This window comes from Mytilus californianus, unplaced genomic scaffold (assembly GCF_021869535.1).
Source record: "Mytilus californianus isolate M0D057914Y unplaced genomic scaffold, xbMytCali1.0.p SCAF_7, whole genome shotgun sequence".
Classification (NCBI taxonomy): Eukaryota; Metazoa; Mollusca; class Bivalvia; order Mytilida; family Mytilidae; genus Mytilus; species Mytilus californianus.
Window position 1 is genome coordinate 70,090,854 of NW_026262723.1, and position 18,448 is coordinate 70,109,301.

Below are 18,448 nucleotides of genomic sequence, written 5' to 3' on the forward strand. Positions count from 1 at the left end.
CTGTTATGAATCTTTAATTATACCCCCTTCCCCCCCACCACCACAAAAAAGTTTGGGGGTATATAGGATATAGGAATCACCATGTTCGTCTGTCCGTCCTGCTTCATGTCCGGCACATAACTTTTGAACTAAAATCGAATATGGTATGCAGTTGCATCATAGGGTGGGAGTGTGTCTGATACCAGTCCGGTCACTCATACCCCTATGATATTAAAACCATGTTTAAAATCCTGTTCAGCACATATCTTTTGAACTGTAAAACTTAGGTTAACCAAACTTGGTATGCAGCTGCATCATGGGCTGGGGTGTGTCATAAACCAAAGTTAGATCACTCTGACCTTGACTTTGACCCCTATGATAGTTGATCCCTGTCCAGTGCATATCTTTTGAACCACAAAACTTATGTTAAGCAAACTTGGTATGTAGTTGCATCAAGTTGACCTTGACTTTGACCTTTGACCCCAATGATAGTAAAACTCTGATGGGCATATCTTTTGAACAGTAAAATTTTTGTTAGCCAAACTTAAGGAAAGTAGTTGCATCATGGTCTGGGAGTGTGTCATATACCAAAGTCAGGTCACTTTGACCTTTGACCCCATTACAGTAAAACCTTGTCCAGTTCATGTCTGGCACATATCTTTGAACCATAAAACTTAGGTTAACCAAACTGCATCATGGGCTTAAGGAGAGTCATATGCCAAAGTCAGATCACTGACTTTTGGGCCCTATGATAGTAAAACCTTATCCAATTTGTGTCCTGCACACAACTTTTGTGCCATAGAACTTAGGTTGACCAAACTCTGTATGCTGATGCATCATGGGATTGGGGGGGGGGGGGGGGGGGGTCATATATTAAATTCTGGTCACTGACCTTGAATTTGACCTTTGACCATGTTATAGTAAAAACATTGGATGATTTGTGATTGGTGCATAACTTTTATACTGTACAACTAAGATTGAGAACACTTTGTATGCAGAAGCATAATACTGACCTTGACTTTGACCTTTAATTTTTGAATTTACAGTATACCTCAAAAATTGTTCCAGGGTCAGTATAAAATTTTCAGATTGACCTATCAGTTACCATTTTACAGTCTAACACAGGCAATGATTATATAAAATGAATGGCCGACAACCAGAAATCTCAATACTGAATTTCACAGCAGCAACTAAAAGGTGTGTACAGGGGGTATTAGTTCTGCTATGCAGACAGTTCTATATATGTGTCAGTGGCCTCAAGGTAGTGTGCATACAGGGTGTAGATATAATAGGAAAAAGTGGTAAAATTGCAGTTTTTGGGGGGTAAGGATTGCATTCATGCAAGCAAAACCGTTATGTGGCTGGCTTGATAGTTATCAATTTTCCAGATTTTTATACGACCGCATAAAATTTTGCGGTCGTATATTGGTATGACGTCGTCGTCGTCCAAAGACACATTGGTTTTCGCACTATAACTTTAGTTTAAGTGAATGGATGAAGAGTTAAGGAATTAGGGGCCAAAAATAAGCATTTTTGTAACTTCCAGACAATAACTTGTGTGTTAGTGTATGAATCTCTCTGACGTTGTACCACAAAGTTCCATATCACAAAGGGAATGCTGGGATTGATTTTTGGTTTAATTGCCTAAATTTTAGGAATTAGGGCCAAAAAAGGGGAAAAAAACAAGCATTTTTCTAGTTTCATGACAATAACTTGTGTGTAAGTGTATGGATCTTTCTGAAATTGTACTACAAGGTTCCATATCACAAAGGGAAAGCTGGAATTGAGTTTGGAGGTAATTGTCCAAAGCGCTTAGGAATAAGGGGCCAAAAAGGGGCCAAAAATAAGCATTTTTCTTGTTTCCAGACAATAACTTGTGTTCAAGTGTATGGATCTCTCTGAAATTGTACTGCAAGGTACCATACCACAAAGGGAAGGCTGGGATTGATTTTGGGGCTAATTGTCTCAAAATTTTAGGAATTAGGGGCCGAAAAGGGGCAAAAAAACACATTTTTCTAGTTTCAGGACAATAACTTGTGTGTTAGTGTATGGATCTTTATGAAATTGTACTACAAGGTTCCATATCACAAAGTGAAAGCTGGGTTTGAGTTTGGGGTAATTCCCCTAAAGGTTTAGGAATTTGGGGCAAAAAACAAGCATTTTTAGTTTCCAGACAATAACTTTTGTTCAAGTGTATGGATCTCTCTGAAATTGTACTGCAAGGTACCATACCACAAAGGGAAAGCTGGGATTGAGTTTGGGGGTGATGAATCATAAGGGGGTTCAAAAAATTTGGGGGGTGGGGGAATTTTTTTTTTTCCTTTTTTTTTTTTTCTTTAAAATTTTCCATTTTAAGTTGGTTATTTTTTATTATACAACCGCAAAAAAAATTTTGTGGTCATATATTGGTATGACGTTGGCGTCGTCGTCGTCGTCGATGTCCGAAGACACATTAGTTTTTGCACTCTAACTTTAGTTTAAGTGAATGGATCTCAATGAAATTTTACCATAAGGTTCAATACCACAAAAGGAAGGTGGGGATTGATTTTGGGGGTTATGGTACCCACAGTTAAGGAATTAGGGGCCAAAAAGGGGCCAGAAATAAGCATTTTTGTAACTTCCAGACATAACTTGTGTGTAAGTGTATGGATCTCTCTGACATTGTACCACAAGGTTCCATATCACAAAGGGAATGCTGGGATTGATTTTGGGGGTAATTGCCTTCAAATTTTAGGAATTAGGGGCCAAAAAGGGTAAAAAAACAAGCATTTTTCTAGTTTCATGACAATAACTTGTGTGTAAGTGTATGGATCTCTCTGACATTGTATCACAAGGTTCCATATCACAAAGGAAATGCTGGGATTGATTTAGGGGGTAATTGCCTCCAAATTTTAGGAATTGGGGGCAAAAAAGGGGAAAAAAACAAGCATTTTTCTTGTTTCATGACAATAACTTGTGTGTAAGTGTATGGATCTTTATGAAATTGTACTACAAGGTTCCATATCACAAAGGGAAAGCTGGGTTTGAGTTTGGGGGTAATTGCCCTAAACGTTTAGGAATTTGGGGCCAAAAAGGGGCCAAAAAACAAGCATTTTTTCTAATTTCCAGACAATAAATTGTGTTCAAGTGTATGGATCTCTCTGAAATTGTACTGCAAGGTACCATACCACAAAGGGAAAGCTGGGATTGAGTTTGGGGGTGATAAATCATAAGGGGGTTTGAAAAATTGGGGGGGGATTTTTTTTTCCTTTTTTTTCTTTAAAATTTTCCATTTTAAATTGGTTATTTCTGATTTATATATAAAAGCAAATAATAATGATATGGTTTGAATAGGTAAATTAAAAAATTTTAAGTTCTTAGACCACTTTCATTCTGTGTGAGAAACCTATGCTGTGTCAAATATTTAATTACAATCCAAATTCAGTGCTGTAACAAGCTTGAATGTTGTGTCCATACTTGCCCCAACTGTTCAGGGTTGGACCTCTGCGGTCGTATCAAGCTGCGCTCCAGCGGAGCATTTTATTCATATATAAAAGCAAATAATAATGATATGGTTTGATTTCATCAAAAATTGAAATATTGGGGTTCTTTGATATGCTGAATCTAACCGTGCATTTAGATTCTTAATTTTTGGTCCTGTTTTCAAATTGGTCTACATAAAGGTCCAAAGGGTCCAAAATAAAACTTAGTTTGATTTTAACAAAAATTGAATTCTTGGGGTTCTTTGATATGCTGAATCTAACCATGTATGTATTTAGATTTTGGATATTGGACCATAATAGGTAAATTAAAATTTTTTAAGTTCTTAGACCACATTCATTCTGTGTCAGAAACCTATGCTGTGTCAAATATTTAATCACAATCCAAATTCAGAGCTGTATAAAGCTTGAATGTTGTGTCCTTACTTGCCCCAACTGTTCAGGTTTTGACCTCTGGGGTCGTATCAAGCTGCGCCCAGCGGAGCATTTTATTATTACTGTTTTTGATATACAACATGTTTTCACAAAACATAGTGCATTGATCACAAAATTCTATACATCCAACTGATGAAGAAATTTGTCAATGAAATATGTACTCGGATACTCAATTGCAAAATGATTTGTATGTGTATAACCATATCTATCAAGAAAATTATAAAAATTTTACATGGTGCAGGAATCTAGTGTCTGTTCTAAAAATATCAATGATGTCATTGTTGAAATAATATTCAAAATTGGAAGTTATTATTTTATCTTCCTTTATGAAACAACTACAATTATATCTCCAACTATTCATAATAATGTTTAATAGATTGCAATGTTTAATTTTTAGTTAACACTGCAAAATGAATGCAATCTTTACCCTTCAGCGCTAACAAGCATATGTAGGCTTTTCTTAATCAGTATTTTTTCATGAAAATGCTTCAAGTGTACTTTCTATGACATTATAACTATATATATTAATTTTGCCACATCATGGTTCCTGAACAGCCTGCTCTTGTATTGGTTTTGTATTTCTAAACCAAAATACAAACAAACATGGAAACCTTAAATGACAAGTATGAATTTGTTCAAAAAAGGCCAAATAGTTCGACTTTAGCTTCATTATCATTCTTTATGCCAGGAGTAGGTAGTCAAGTGGTTGTCAATGGGTTTTTTTTTTTCATTAATGTTTTATGTCCATTATTTGATATTATCAAGCTGCTAGTTTTCTCTCTTAAATGTTTCATATTTTGTTATCCTGGGGCCTGTTATAGCACACTATGCAGTATGAACTTTGCACATTGCTGAAATCTTTTCTGTGACATGTAGTTGTTTAAATCCTTGTCCTTTGCTTTGATGGTGGTCACATGTATATATATGTAACACCTTATCGCTATTTATTTCAATCCGGATAAGTTCTGAAATTACACAACTTTTTCATCCAGTTGAAGCTATCTGGGACCCTGTTTAAACAATGCATAATGCATAAAACTTTTCCAAAAGGCATGTTTAAACCATCGTAAACACTTCAATAAAGCATTTTTATCACTTTAATTTGTGTTTCAAAAAAGTGGATCATAATCTATCAAAGTTTCAAAATGTTCGCTTTCTAAACTTTTTCCTTCCTTAGCTTGTTACTGATTTCTTTTGTTTTTGCGAACCTTGACCCAAACAGGAAGTTGTCTAAATGACTTTTTTTTCCCTGATTGGACTAAATAGCGATAAGGTGCATTGACTATCATACCACATCTCCTTATGTGTATATTACACCTTTGAAAAACTGTCATTGAACTTTGATAGTATACCGGTATGTTTGATTTATCTGAGACTTATGTTACACAACATATCTTTCTTGCCATATTGTGTAGACCCTTTTCTCTTGTTGTGTAGCTGTTTTGAGATGTTTTTCTTTATACTGTGGATTCTTTACCATTCGTGGAATACTTTTTTTTTGTGGGTATTGTGGGTACAGTTGAACCAAGAATTTAATTGTATGCAGACTTAGGTATAACCATGAAATCAAATATCCACAAAAATGAACGTTTTCCTCAATCCACAAAAAAATTGGTACCTACAAAAATAAATGAATCCACAGTATATAAAAGTTTTATGTAAAAATTATGAATTTCAGTTCAAAATTAGTGCGATTGAGGCTCATACTGCTTCCTGACTTTATGTACATTGAACTCTAAATTTTTTTTTCCCATACATAAAAATGCTTTTAAAAGTATTAGGTCTACTATTGTTGACAGTATTAAAAGGTTCTCTTAAGAAATAAAGTTATATACATGTAGATTTACGACTGCTTCAAGTGTGATACAATATTTATCCGCTTGAGACAGTTAAAATTTAAAATTGTCAAGTAGGGAGGATTATGGCATCACACGAGATAGATATGATCATAGAATATATTTCTCTCATGATTTTTAGGCAATATTTAGGCAAATGTTCTTTTTCAATGTAAAAATTGCATTCTTTCTGAGAGATGCAATCAGGAATGGTTTTACTCATTGTTGAACGGTGACCTATAGTTGTTAATTTCTGTGTGGTTTGGTCTCTTGTGGAGAGTTGTCTCACTTGCAATCACACCACATCTTCTTATTTTTATATACAATAGTAAAATCAGAGGAAGACAAGAACATTTATCATCATAATTAAATTTTAACCAATGAAAAACAGAACAACCAAACTAAAATTTGAATCAACCAGTTGGAGAAAGTATAAATCAGCTAAGAATTGTTGAAACATTTTTTATCAGTCATACATGAAACAAAATGTCAGTTACAATGACAAAAATTGTGGAATATACTGAAAAATCACATTGTTGGAGGAAGCCAGAGTGCAAGGACACAACCACCAACCTTTGACAGGAAAACGGACAATCCTAGTCAATTAATAATGGAGTTGAATGCACCTGCCACATGAGGGGTTCCAACTCGCAACCTCTGTTGACAGGCTAGTGATACAGTAGTTGGACTACTTAGAGAAAAAAACCTTAAGCACAGCATTGAAACACACTGGACTGATGTATGTATGCCTCATACTATAGTTATATGGTTCGCTACTGACCCCCTACGGATCCATAGAGGGTTAGTAAAATCCATAGGGGGTGAGGCCGAAGGCGGAATCTCCTATGGATTTTATTCACCCTCTATGGTCCGTAGGGGGTCAGTAGTGAACTGTATAACGAATTTATCAACGCGGGACTTTTTCTGCTGCGTTTTGTAGAAAAACGAACAATGAAACACAACAACATTAATAGATGACGTCACAATTAACAGTAGACGTGACGTCATGCACCCCCTATGAAATTTACTAACCCCCTACGGATCCATAGGGGGTCACCACGTGACAGCGTTAAACCAATCACAACGTGATAATATACCCGCGGTGCAATAAATGAATAAATGTCAGGCAAAAAAAGGCAAAGTAAGAGAATCTAATAACTAGCAGAGAATAAATTTATTCTAAAACAATGTGTTCTAGAAGAACTAACATACAAAATACAGATATAAAATGTTCAACATAGAAAGCACTAAATACATTACAACACATTGACTGGTGGACACAAAACAAAAAAAATATGACTACAATGGTCACATTACGATTACGTAAATCATTTTGGATAATAAATGCTTATATAAAATAAATGTGCATTAAACAAAAACATATAAATTAAAAAGTTCACAACATCTAGCAATTAAATTAGGGTTATTCCAGAAAGTTCATTTGGGGGGTTTTTAAAGGCACTTTTATCTAAATTTCTGTTTGTGATCAGAAAAATCTAATTTGAAAATTGTAAAAAAAAAAATTCATTGGTGGGATAAAGAAGTAGGTGCCTTGAAACACCCCTGTAGCAATTTTTCTGGAACCACCCTTACACTGTGGATTATGATTCCAAAGTTTAACAAAACAAATTTAGAATTCGGTGGGCAGTGCAGTGCTAATAATTTTTTTTTTAATTTATGCTATTTAAAATAACACAAAAATTGCATAAAAAACAATTTCATTTTTGATATTAGCATATATATACTGAGAATTTAAGAAGAAATTTGAAAATTTAATAAACAACTCAGCACAAGTGATTTCAGTTTACAGACTAAAATTAGTTTATAACCTGATCCATCAACTATTAGATTGTAATGAAAATTTCTAGTCCAGTTTCATTTTTCAAAATTTGGCGGATGATTCTATGGTAAAATGCTATGAAAATCATTTCTGTTTTCACATTTTACCTATCAGATTTAGTGACATGTACAACTTAAAGTAAAATGGAAGTTATTTTGTATTACTCTTGCATGACAATGAATATTGTATAACTTTTAATTTCTAGGGAATAATAAGGTGTATCAACTAGAGGCTCTAAAGAGCCTGTGTCGCTCACCTTGGTCTACAAATGTATGTGCATATTAAACAAAGGACACAGATGGATTCATGACAAAATTGTGTTTTGGTGATGGTGATGTGTTTGTAGATCTTACTTTACTGAACGTTCTTGCTCCTTACTATTATCTCTATCTATAGTGAACTTGGCCCGGTAGTTACAGTGGAAAATACTTTGTAAAAATTTACAAAAATTTACAAAATTTATGAAAATTGTAAAAAATTGACTATAAAGGGCAATAACTCCTTAAGGGGTCAATTGACAATTTTGGTCATGTTGCCTTATTTGTAGATCTAACTTTGCTGTACATTATTGCTGTTAACAGTTTATCTCTATCTATAACAATATTCAAGATAATAACCAAAAGCTGCAAAATTTTCTTAAAATTACCAATTCAGGGGCAGCAACCCAACAACGGGTTGCCTGATTGGTCTGAAAATTTCAGGGCAGATAGATCTTGACCTAATGAACAATTTAATCCTCATCAGATTTGCTCTAAATGCTTTGGTTTCAGAGATATGAGCCAAAAACTGCATTTTACCCTATGTACTATTTTTTAGCCATGTCGGCCATCTTGGTTCGCGGGCGGGGTCATCAGACACATTTTTTAAACTAGATACCCTAATGATGATTGTGGACAAGTTTGGTTAAATTTGTCTTAGTAGTTTCAGAGGAGAAGATTTTTGTAAAAAATTACAAAAAAATTACGAAAAATGGTTAAAAATTGACTATAAAGGGCAATAACTCCTTAAGGGGTCAACTGACCATTTTGGTCAAGTTGACTTATTTGTAGATCTTACTTTGCTGAACATTATTGCTGTTTACAGTTCATCTCTATCTATAATAATGTTCAAGATAATAACCAAAAACTGCAAAATTTCCATAAAATTACCAATTCAGGGGCAGCAACCCAACAACGGGTTGCCTGATTGGTCTGAAAATTTCAGGGCAGATAGATCTTGACCTTATGAACAATTTTATCCTCATCAGATTTGCTCTTAATGCTTTGGTTTCAGAGATATGAGCTAAAAACTGCATTTTAACCTATGTACTATTTTTTAGCCATGTCGGCCATCTTGGTTTGCGGGCGGGGTCATCGGACACATTTTTTAAACTAGATACCCTAATGATGATTGTGGACAAGTTTGGTTAAATTTGTCTTAGTAGTTTCAGAGGAGAAGATTTTTGTAAAAGATTACAAAAATTTACGAAAAATGGTTAAAAATTGACTATAAAGGGCAATAACTCCTTAAGGGGTCAAATGACCATTTTGGTCAAGTTGACTTATTTGTAGATCTTACTTTGCTGAACATTATTGCTGTTTACAGTTTATCTCTATCTATAATAATGTTCAAGATAATAACCAAAAACGGCAAAATTTCCTTAAAATTACCAATTTAGGGGGCAGCAACCCAACAACGGGTTGTCCGATTCATCTGAAAATTTCAGGGCAGATAGATCTTGACCTGATAAACAATTTTACCCCATGTCAGATTTGCTCTAAATGCTTTGGTTTCAGAGATATAAGCCAAAATCTACATTTTACCCCTATGTTCTATATTTAGCCATGGCGGCCATCTTGGTTGGTTGGCCGGGTCACCGGACACATTTTTTAAACTAGATACCCCAATGATGATTGTGGCCAAGTTTGGTCAAATTTGGCCCAGTAGTTTCAGAGGAGAAGATTTTTGTAAAAGTTTACGGACGACGGACGACGGACGCAGGACGACGGACGCCAAGTGATGAGAAAAGCTCACTTGACCTTTCAGGTCAGGTGAGCTAAAAATGAATAAAAATCCTTAAGATTTTTGACTTTGGTAACATTGAATTATATTTGAGATTTTATATGTAAAGCATCTAATATACTCCAGTTTAGTAACAGTCACATACTGTGGAATCATTACTATTCTTCTAGTACTACTTTTCAAGATCAAAATAAAAGTATCATATAAACTTGATTGGAGATAGAACTGCCAAAACTATGAAATCAAGTATTTATTAAAATACATTTTTCTCCATTCAACAAAAATAGGTACACACAAAATGATTTCAAAGTAACTTATTCATTCAAGTATATATCTATTCAATTCTTGACAAAGTAACTTATTCATTCAAGTATATATCTATTCAATTCTTGGCAAAGTCTATTCAATTCTTGGCAAAGTAACTTACTCATTCAAGTATATATATATTCAATTCTTGGCAAAGTAACTTATTCATTCAAGTATATATCTATTCAATTCTTGGCACAGTAATTATATAAAGTTTGATTATAAAGCTATAGTTAATTATAAATGTTTAAAAGAAAATCACACAAATAACTCACTCTGTTCAAGCTTGAATTATTCTACACAAAAAATCATCTCTTTTACTACTATAAGCAACTTACTGTGAAATGTTTAAAATCTTCCCTTTTCTTCATTCAAATGATTTATCTCCCTTTTTGACACATGCTTGCAAAAAGCCTTGCAAGTAGCTCATACAGCAATTTGATAATTTCCCATTATATAATTTTGAAGCCTCATTGGCATTTTGAATTTCGTTTATTTCATATTTATTACATAGCCAATTTTTAAGCTTCCATATACTTCTATCTTGAAAATATATAATGGCCAAGTAAAATTTGATAAACAATGAAGGCAGAGGATATTTTTACAATCCTACATTAAATAAAATTTCTAAATTTAAAATCTTGGCCCCTTTTGATTTACTTGAATCTCAAAAACAATTAAGTAATAAATTAAAGCAAAGAAAACACTATAAAAAATTATATAAATTCTTATTATAAATAAATAGGATTATGCAGTTGGGTCACTTAAGTGCAGAATGTCCATAGTAATAATGATATATATTTAACAATAAAAACCTTTTTTAACATAATTCTTTAGAAATAAAAATACAAATGTATAAGCAACCACCTTGATTTATACTTCAATTCTTTGGTTAAGACATCTTGTGGAATTTTTGGCTCTAAGATACACCTTATCGCTATTTGGAAATCTGTCCCGCTTGACCCGAGAATCTGTCCTGCTTGAACTTTTGACGTCATACAACAATCACTTTTCCATTGTAGCATCAGATATTTTCTTTTATGACGTCAAAATTATAAGGGAACTTTTGTGATGTCCAGTAATGGCGGACAAATAATGATAAGGTGTATTGTTGCTCATATCTAAATACAGAAGTTTTCTTAAAAGAGAATCTGCCTTTAGGACACCATGCCCCACTCATATTATCGCATTTGCATGTTCAATGAGCCACAAAATCTGGGTTAAAATCCTAATTTGGTATATATCTTATAAAAATTTCTCATCATAATGAGAATATGTAGTAAGTTTATACTTAATGTGACCACAACTTCATTGGTAATCTACCTTAACACAAACTTTAACCTGAGATGGACAAATGCACAAACAAAATAAATACTTTCTACTTTTGCAGGCAGGGCATAAATATATAAATCTTCAAAAATTTTAACTGAAAATCTTTTGATAATTACGAGAACTGCATCAAAAGAAAGCAATAGTTCATTTTTTAGTTGGTGGTAGCATAGTCTCTTCCATTTGAGCGAAAAACAGCAAACTGCTTTTGAATGTTTCATAAAATCTTGATTCTATTTCTGTCTCTCACATATTTACTATAGATAGGCATAAGGATAAAAAAAAATTGATAGAAACATAACATTATATCTCTACTTTGCTATTTGAAAATATAAAAACAGAAAAATATTTCAGAATAGATTTATCTGTTAAGAATAAAAAAAACAACATTGGAAATCTAAAAAACATTCCAGTTTTAGTTACTACTTCCGTTCTTGATTGAAAAATTAACAAAATATATTATGTTATATTAATAAGAGAAAAAGTAAAAAAGTCGCCTTTAATAGTACAAAAATGATTAATGATCAGACAAAATAATTATACAATTTCTCCATGATTCTTAGCAACTAGCATTAATGATTGAAAAACACAAATATCTATTAGTTTCAAGACTTTATCACACACAAAGAACACGAAATAAGTGGAAGAGACCAAAATTAATTAATAAAGTATCATAAAAATTAAATTTAATGTGTAAAAATACAAAATCATGCTTAAGTCTAAATAAAGCCTTTAAAGTTTCTGTTTATAAAAAATCCAAATATCAAATCTTCCTGCAAGAAAAATCTACATAAAAAAATAAATTATTAAAGCACAATTTAAGATGCAGTTTCTGATTAAAAAATAAATTAATGAGCATGTATTTGAAAATATAAAACACAACCACAGGTTTCCAATATAACACTGGTTCTATTTTTATTGTTCCCTAGTACTATTTTTTGCTACTGAAAAACATTTGTAGTATGAATATAAAAACCATTAAAATATATATATAAAATTTCAAAATATACAGATATTTCATAACATATAACAACCTAAAACTATACTTTTAGGCCACACAAAAAAGATTCCTAGTTCTTTTTTCATAATTGTTTTCATTGATCTAATGTAAAAATTTCAAAAACAATTTTGAAAATATTTCAATCTAATATCTGAACAAATTTCAAAGTATATATGCAAGTATATTATGTAAAAAATGTTCTGGATCCAAAATTTGTTCATACAAAACCTATTATTTATAAAAATTTGGCAAATGCGCTTTTTTTATGCATACTAGAAATAATTTTGAGTGACCTAAGCACCAGTTAAATGCTATGTAGCTTATATATCACTACAAAACACGCATAATCATATTTCGTTGTACAGAAACCAACTTATTATAAGTATGATAAAAAGAGGTGTACACCTATGGTATTTGACAAGATGGGATTTTCAACTATCTGTTTATTCCTTACAATTTAAAATCTGATTAAATACAGATTCTGTGTGATGTCTGCTTTGCTTACAAGGATCTAACAAAGCTCCAATTTAGCTTCTATTCTAATAATTATTCTATCAAACAATGAAATTTAAGTCTCCAAATTTTTTAACTTATGCATCATTGCGGCAAACCCAAAGCATTCTTCACAACAGAAAGCAAACCAGGGCGTTTGTTGGATACTCATAAGGAAAGTGTGGACACAGAATGCGCAGTTAAAACAGTAAGTTCCATTTCATTCCCCTTCCCAAAACTTACCCATGGATTTACATAAGAGATCAAACAGCATTTTCATTGTATCCTTATTGTATAAGGTATTTTAATCCTTAACATACAATTTTTGATTAGCAAATTATGCAAATACATCACATTTGATTTATTTAAAAGATACTAAGTTGAGGAAGCATAACATGTGTTTAACACGCCCTCTGTGAAAAATAAGTTAATTCAATCAACAAAAACTTTGAATTTCTCCCTGCATTCTTTTAAGGCCAAATTGAAAAATATAAATGTTATTCCTAATACAAGCTCTGTAATAGTTCAGTTAAAAAGGGTAGGTGTAAATAACATTTTAAATACTTCATTATTTGTGAAATTCATATTTTTTTTTTACTTTACTGTACCCGAACTCTATCAACTGCAATTATTTTTTTGTACATGAAAAAAATAAGATGTTAAAAGAGGTGTAAAAAGAACCACTTGTATATTTAACCTTGGCCTCAATATAAAATGATAAACAAATAAATGACATTAAACTCCAAATTGGTCCAATTTGGTCCCAAAGACATTTCATAGGATAAGACTAGAACAACTTTATAACAATATGAACAATGATGATTTCAAAAACATTCAACAAGACTACGGAAGCACTGATCTATGTGGATATCAGCAGATCGATAATAAAAGTGGTTAATAGCACACAGAACAAGACAACAATTGTTGTAACATGATTATTCTCCATGACCAGAATCTGAAGATGATGAGCTGTCTTTTCTGTCTCTGAAAGTTGGAGATGGAGAACTAGTTGAGGCCTTACGATCTCTAAAGCTGGACAATGAAGCCTTCCGATCAACCCTCCTGAGACTAGAACTATCCTCTCGTGTTCGGGCATGTTCACGCCCAGCACTCTGTATTGCTTGTGTAGCTTCCATATCAATTAAAGCATATTCAACATTATTTCCCAAAGATCTCTGAGATTTCATCGAAGGCTTTCTGGTTTTACGACTTGTTTTTGTTGGTAGAGTCAAGTCAATTTCTGCATATATTAATTGCCTTTCACTTTCAGATTGCAATGTTGTGCTACTGTTTTTCAAAGGTGAAGGAGGTGGCGTTATATTCACATAAGCCCTGTATGGACTTCCTCGTTCAGGCACTTTTGGCGGATTATCATCCTGTCGAGATCCTTTCGAAGTAGCTAGAGATTCCTTATCGTGACTGTATATGCTCTGTTGTGATGGTGAGGCCGAAAAATTGTCAAATGTAAAAACTGAGGTTCCAGAGGGGGAAGTCGGTGTTGGTACTGGACTAGTTGTAAAGCTATCTGTACCCGTGTATATTCTTTCAATCATTTTGTATTCCTTTCCTGATCTGGGCCTTAGAATGGTTGATGCAGGGCTGCTCCTGGTTCCTTCATCCAAACTACTTTCCTGTGAAGACAGTGACATTGTGTCATCATCATTTTGTGTTTCATCAACTTCTATTACAATTGCCTTGAATTTCTCTTCTTGTTCTTCTACTGATTCAGTTTTACCTGCAAAAAATTGAAATAGTGAAAGTTAAGTTAATTCAATACCTTATGCATATGACTTTATTAAGTATATATACACATACATATACTGAAACAAACAGGTTTCCCGTCATCCGGTAAATATATCCAAATACATAAAAACATTTTCGAGTCTTTTTTTTTAACTGTATTTTCTAAAAGGATGTTGTATCATTCATTGTCATTATTGATTAGCAGACATTAGATGAAAATATTTCATAACATGCCTTGAATATCATGTTCAGAAATAATTATCAGTACAAAAACTTTTTTTTCTTCTTCCTGAGCAGCAGTATTTAAATAACACCTATGACTACTGGTAGATTTCTGAAGTAGCATACACATTTTGATCTTGCTTACTATATATGCGGTCTTTAATTCCTTTTTTTGCCTTTGCTGTCATTCTGTTAGAAGCTGGACTGTTCCAGTTTTTTTATTGCGTTTTCTAAATCTAGGCAGAGGGTGAGATTTGTGTGCATATTAATCTGGTTCAACCCCACCACATTTCTAAGTCAAGCTGTCTGGCTCATGTGTTGTTTATTATTGAAATGTCTTTGTTTTTATGTCTATTTTTTCTCGAAGGAATTAATAAGTTGTTGGTGTGTTCTTTTTTACTGTCTATTTTTTTTGGTAATTCCTGTTTGTAGCCTTTTTTATGTTCCAGTATACTGAATAAGTAAATACAAATGACAATATAATACTATTTTTTGCATCTTATTAGTCTTTAACAAGAGTATTTATCTATCTATGTTATACATGTTCATGTAAAACAACTTTATAATCAAAGTGATAATGTCTCATGCATCAATTGCCTAAAAAATAATTGGTCATAACAATTTTTTTTTCAGATTTACAATATGCCTTGTATTTCTAATAGGTACATCAGGGTTTCCCCTGGGTCAATTTTCTTTTTCGCCACCTCTTTCGCCAAAACAATATATTTAATATATATAAAAGAAAAAGTCTGGACGTAAAACTATGCCTCAAACACGTGCGCCGCTAAAACGATTGCAAAATTATCCATTTCAAAACAATTATTTCTATGAAAATTATAGGATAAAATTTAAAGTCAGAGATTTTTCTTACTTTTGAACATTTTTCGTCATAACAACAGTTTTCTGAATGTGCCATGTGCATCTTTTGTTCAGTTACCGGCATGCAACTATTTTTCTATACTTAAAAATCTACTATAGTAATTACAGTTTTGAACTACTTGATATTCATACTATGAATCATAACTAACCTGAACCACTGGACTTTTTAACCCACACAGACAAATCTTTTCCTTGATTGTTGTCAACAATTTTCAGCATTGCACTAGTAATTTCAGAATGTGATGGCAAACGTCTATTGCTCATACTTTCCGACAAAGAATGAAAGGATTTAAAACTTTGACTGGATCTCCATGTATCTGTCAGATTACTTGTTCCGTTACTTCTGGATGATGGGGTATATGGAGCACTTTCTAGTACGGGTGAAAGTGAGCATGGATTAGTTTTCATTTTTGGAGGTATGAATGGTGGTAAAGATGTTACTAGACGAGCAATGGCCGCTGCCTCCTCTGCAGGAGACTGCTTTTGTATTTTCACAGGACTAGCATCTTGTTCCTGTTTACAATCAACAGATAATTTCAGAGAATCACAGTCGTCTGTGCTGATCTTATTCTTATCACGTGTCAATAATTCGATTAATTTCTCATCATCTGTTTTACTCGTATTTTCAGGTTTCTCATATTCATACGATGTTCTTTTAACGTGTCTCACAGTGTAAACATTATTGACATTATTTTTATTAAATTTTAAAGAAGTTTTCGGTGAGGGAAAATCACTAACTTTTTTCCGGATTTCAGGACGCTTCTTTTCTTCTTCATTATTTTGACATGGTCCCATATAATATTGCTTGGATTTATCAGATCCATTTCCACAACTGTCGGCATCCAAAGAGCAAGGCATTTCTTCAGAAACAATCAACTGCATCTGATCATCCATAGATACAGTAGAAACAAACGACTCCTGAGATTCATGATGTGTCCTTTTTTCTTCACTACTACCCTGAGGTAACATATCCAAGAAACTTGAGCGATTTGGAAAACTTGACGACCTCCGCCTCTCAATGATAGAAATATCCTGCTGACTGGCTCTACGACTATTGCTTGGAGAAGAACCACTTGAAATGGATATTGCATCTTTATTTTGAGATCTTGTATTGTGAACACGTTCCAAACAACTTTCACTTGAACTTGACGCTAGTAAGTTTTCCTGACTCTGAGACATGCTCTTCCTATTCCCAGAATTCCTTCTAATGAGACGTGAAAGAAAACCTGGACTTTTGCCACCTTCACTATGCAGTTTTTCTGATGCTGATCTTTGCGGAATTTGTTTTTCTGGTGTTTTTACTGATTTTATCACATTATGCTTTTGAAAATTAATCAGATTTGGAAAAGGTATAATTGAAGATTTCCGTTCTGTATTTTGACCTCTTGCCTCTGAACTTTGACTTTCACTGCTGCTTAGAGAATCTGATGATTCCTTTGCAAGAATTAATTCATTTTTCATATCCTCTGTATTTTGACTCGAAATTGAACTTTCCGATGAACATTTCGGAGGAGTTTTAAAAGCTGACATCAGTAAATAGTTTTCTTCCCTTACAAGTCCTTTTGTACTAACTTCAGTTGTACCACTGAATGAATTATTGAAATTTGGCGGGAAGACTTTTCGATCTGTAATGGCAGATGTACTATTCGATCGGAAATATTGTGGGGGTTTTATATCTAAGTTTTGATTGGCAGGCTCCTTTTTTGGTTCTGGTAGAAATTGTCCAGCCATGTCAATGTAACAACTGGAAGAATCCTCAGAGTGTTCATCCTGAGGTGGCTTTGGAGGGTCCCTCTTAGGTTTTGATATCCTTGTTGGTAATTTAACCATAAGCTCACAATCCAGTTCTTCCTGTAACTTGCCTGTATTAAGTTTTGGTTCTTTTGCAAAGTTACCCATCATCAGGTAATTTTCTTCTCGTATTAATTCAGTGTGTTCTTGTTTTGGGGGGAAATCTAAGGAATTTTGATATTGTGCATCACTTATTCGACGTCTAGTTGGCAGTGGTGGCGGAATATCTTCCTGATTCTGTTTACCTTTCAGTTTTGGTCCTTTTGGTGGTAATTTAGGTGGTATATTATCTTTATTATCAAATGGAATTTCATTTGCATAAATATTTTCCCTCAAAGGCACTTTAAAATCTTCAGTATTATGCATATTTAGAAGACAGTCACTACTATTTGAACTCCTCCTTGAAATACTATTACGATTCTCCTTGTTCGCTAATTTGTTATTCATATTATCAAAACTTCCAGATCTAAAACATGGAGCACTCCAGTTACCGATATCTTTAGGAGGTACACTGGCGGGAACATAGACATGACTTTTGTCAATATCTCCAATATCATATTTTTCTAAGTTCACATACGGTAGCGGTGCTGACAGTTTTGAACAAGGATGTATTTTATTAAGTTTACTAGCCAGGTTTGGACTCAAACAACTATCATTGTATTCTAAAACGTTTCTTGGATTCAGATTAATATTTGTAGGTCGTTTTGTTGGTTTTGTAGAACGACAAGGTAACGGTGGAGGTCTATTTCTTTCTCTCTTCTTACTTTCCTGTTGATTCTTTCTGCTCTCAACCTTGCAACCCTAAAAATAAAATTGACTGAAATATTCAACTGAAGTTATTTTGTTTTATTACTAATGTTTGTTTGTGACAATATAACTTAAGTATGCAATGAGTGTAGATAATTAGCTTTCATTCTTCCAATAATCACTTGCAACTGACACCATGTCTTTTGCCTTCTTATGCTTAATTATAATAATGGATAACTTTATCACTTTTCTGAATGGTTTATAGTTTTATACAAATGCCACTTTTGAATAATGAATATAAATAACTTCTGTAAAAACTTTCAAACCTTCAAATTTGAAGCCCTTCCTGTGAGAATTTGTTTTAGAAAAA

General features: G+C 33.2%; 1 protein-coding gene across 1 annotated transcript in view; it reads right to left on the minus strand.

Moving 5' to 3' along the window:
* Window positions 1-6,887: 6,887 nt before the first annotated feature.
* The window catches only part of LOC127710117 (uncharacterized), a 43,655-nt gene continuing 32,094 nt past the window's right edge, over window positions 6,888-18,448 (minus strand). The window contains exons 7-9 of the mRNA XM_052215861.1: window positions 15,690-18,132; window positions 8,869-14,431; window positions 6,888-8,366 (exon numbers count right to left, since the gene is read on the minus strand). Of these exons, the coding sequence (XP_052071821.1) occupies window positions 13,632-14,431; window positions 15,690-18,132 (3,243 nt within the window). The 3' untranslated portion in view covers window positions 6,888-8,366; window positions 8,869-13,631. The remainder of the gene's footprint in view (window positions 8,367-8,868; window positions 14,432-15,689; window positions 18,133-18,448) is intronic.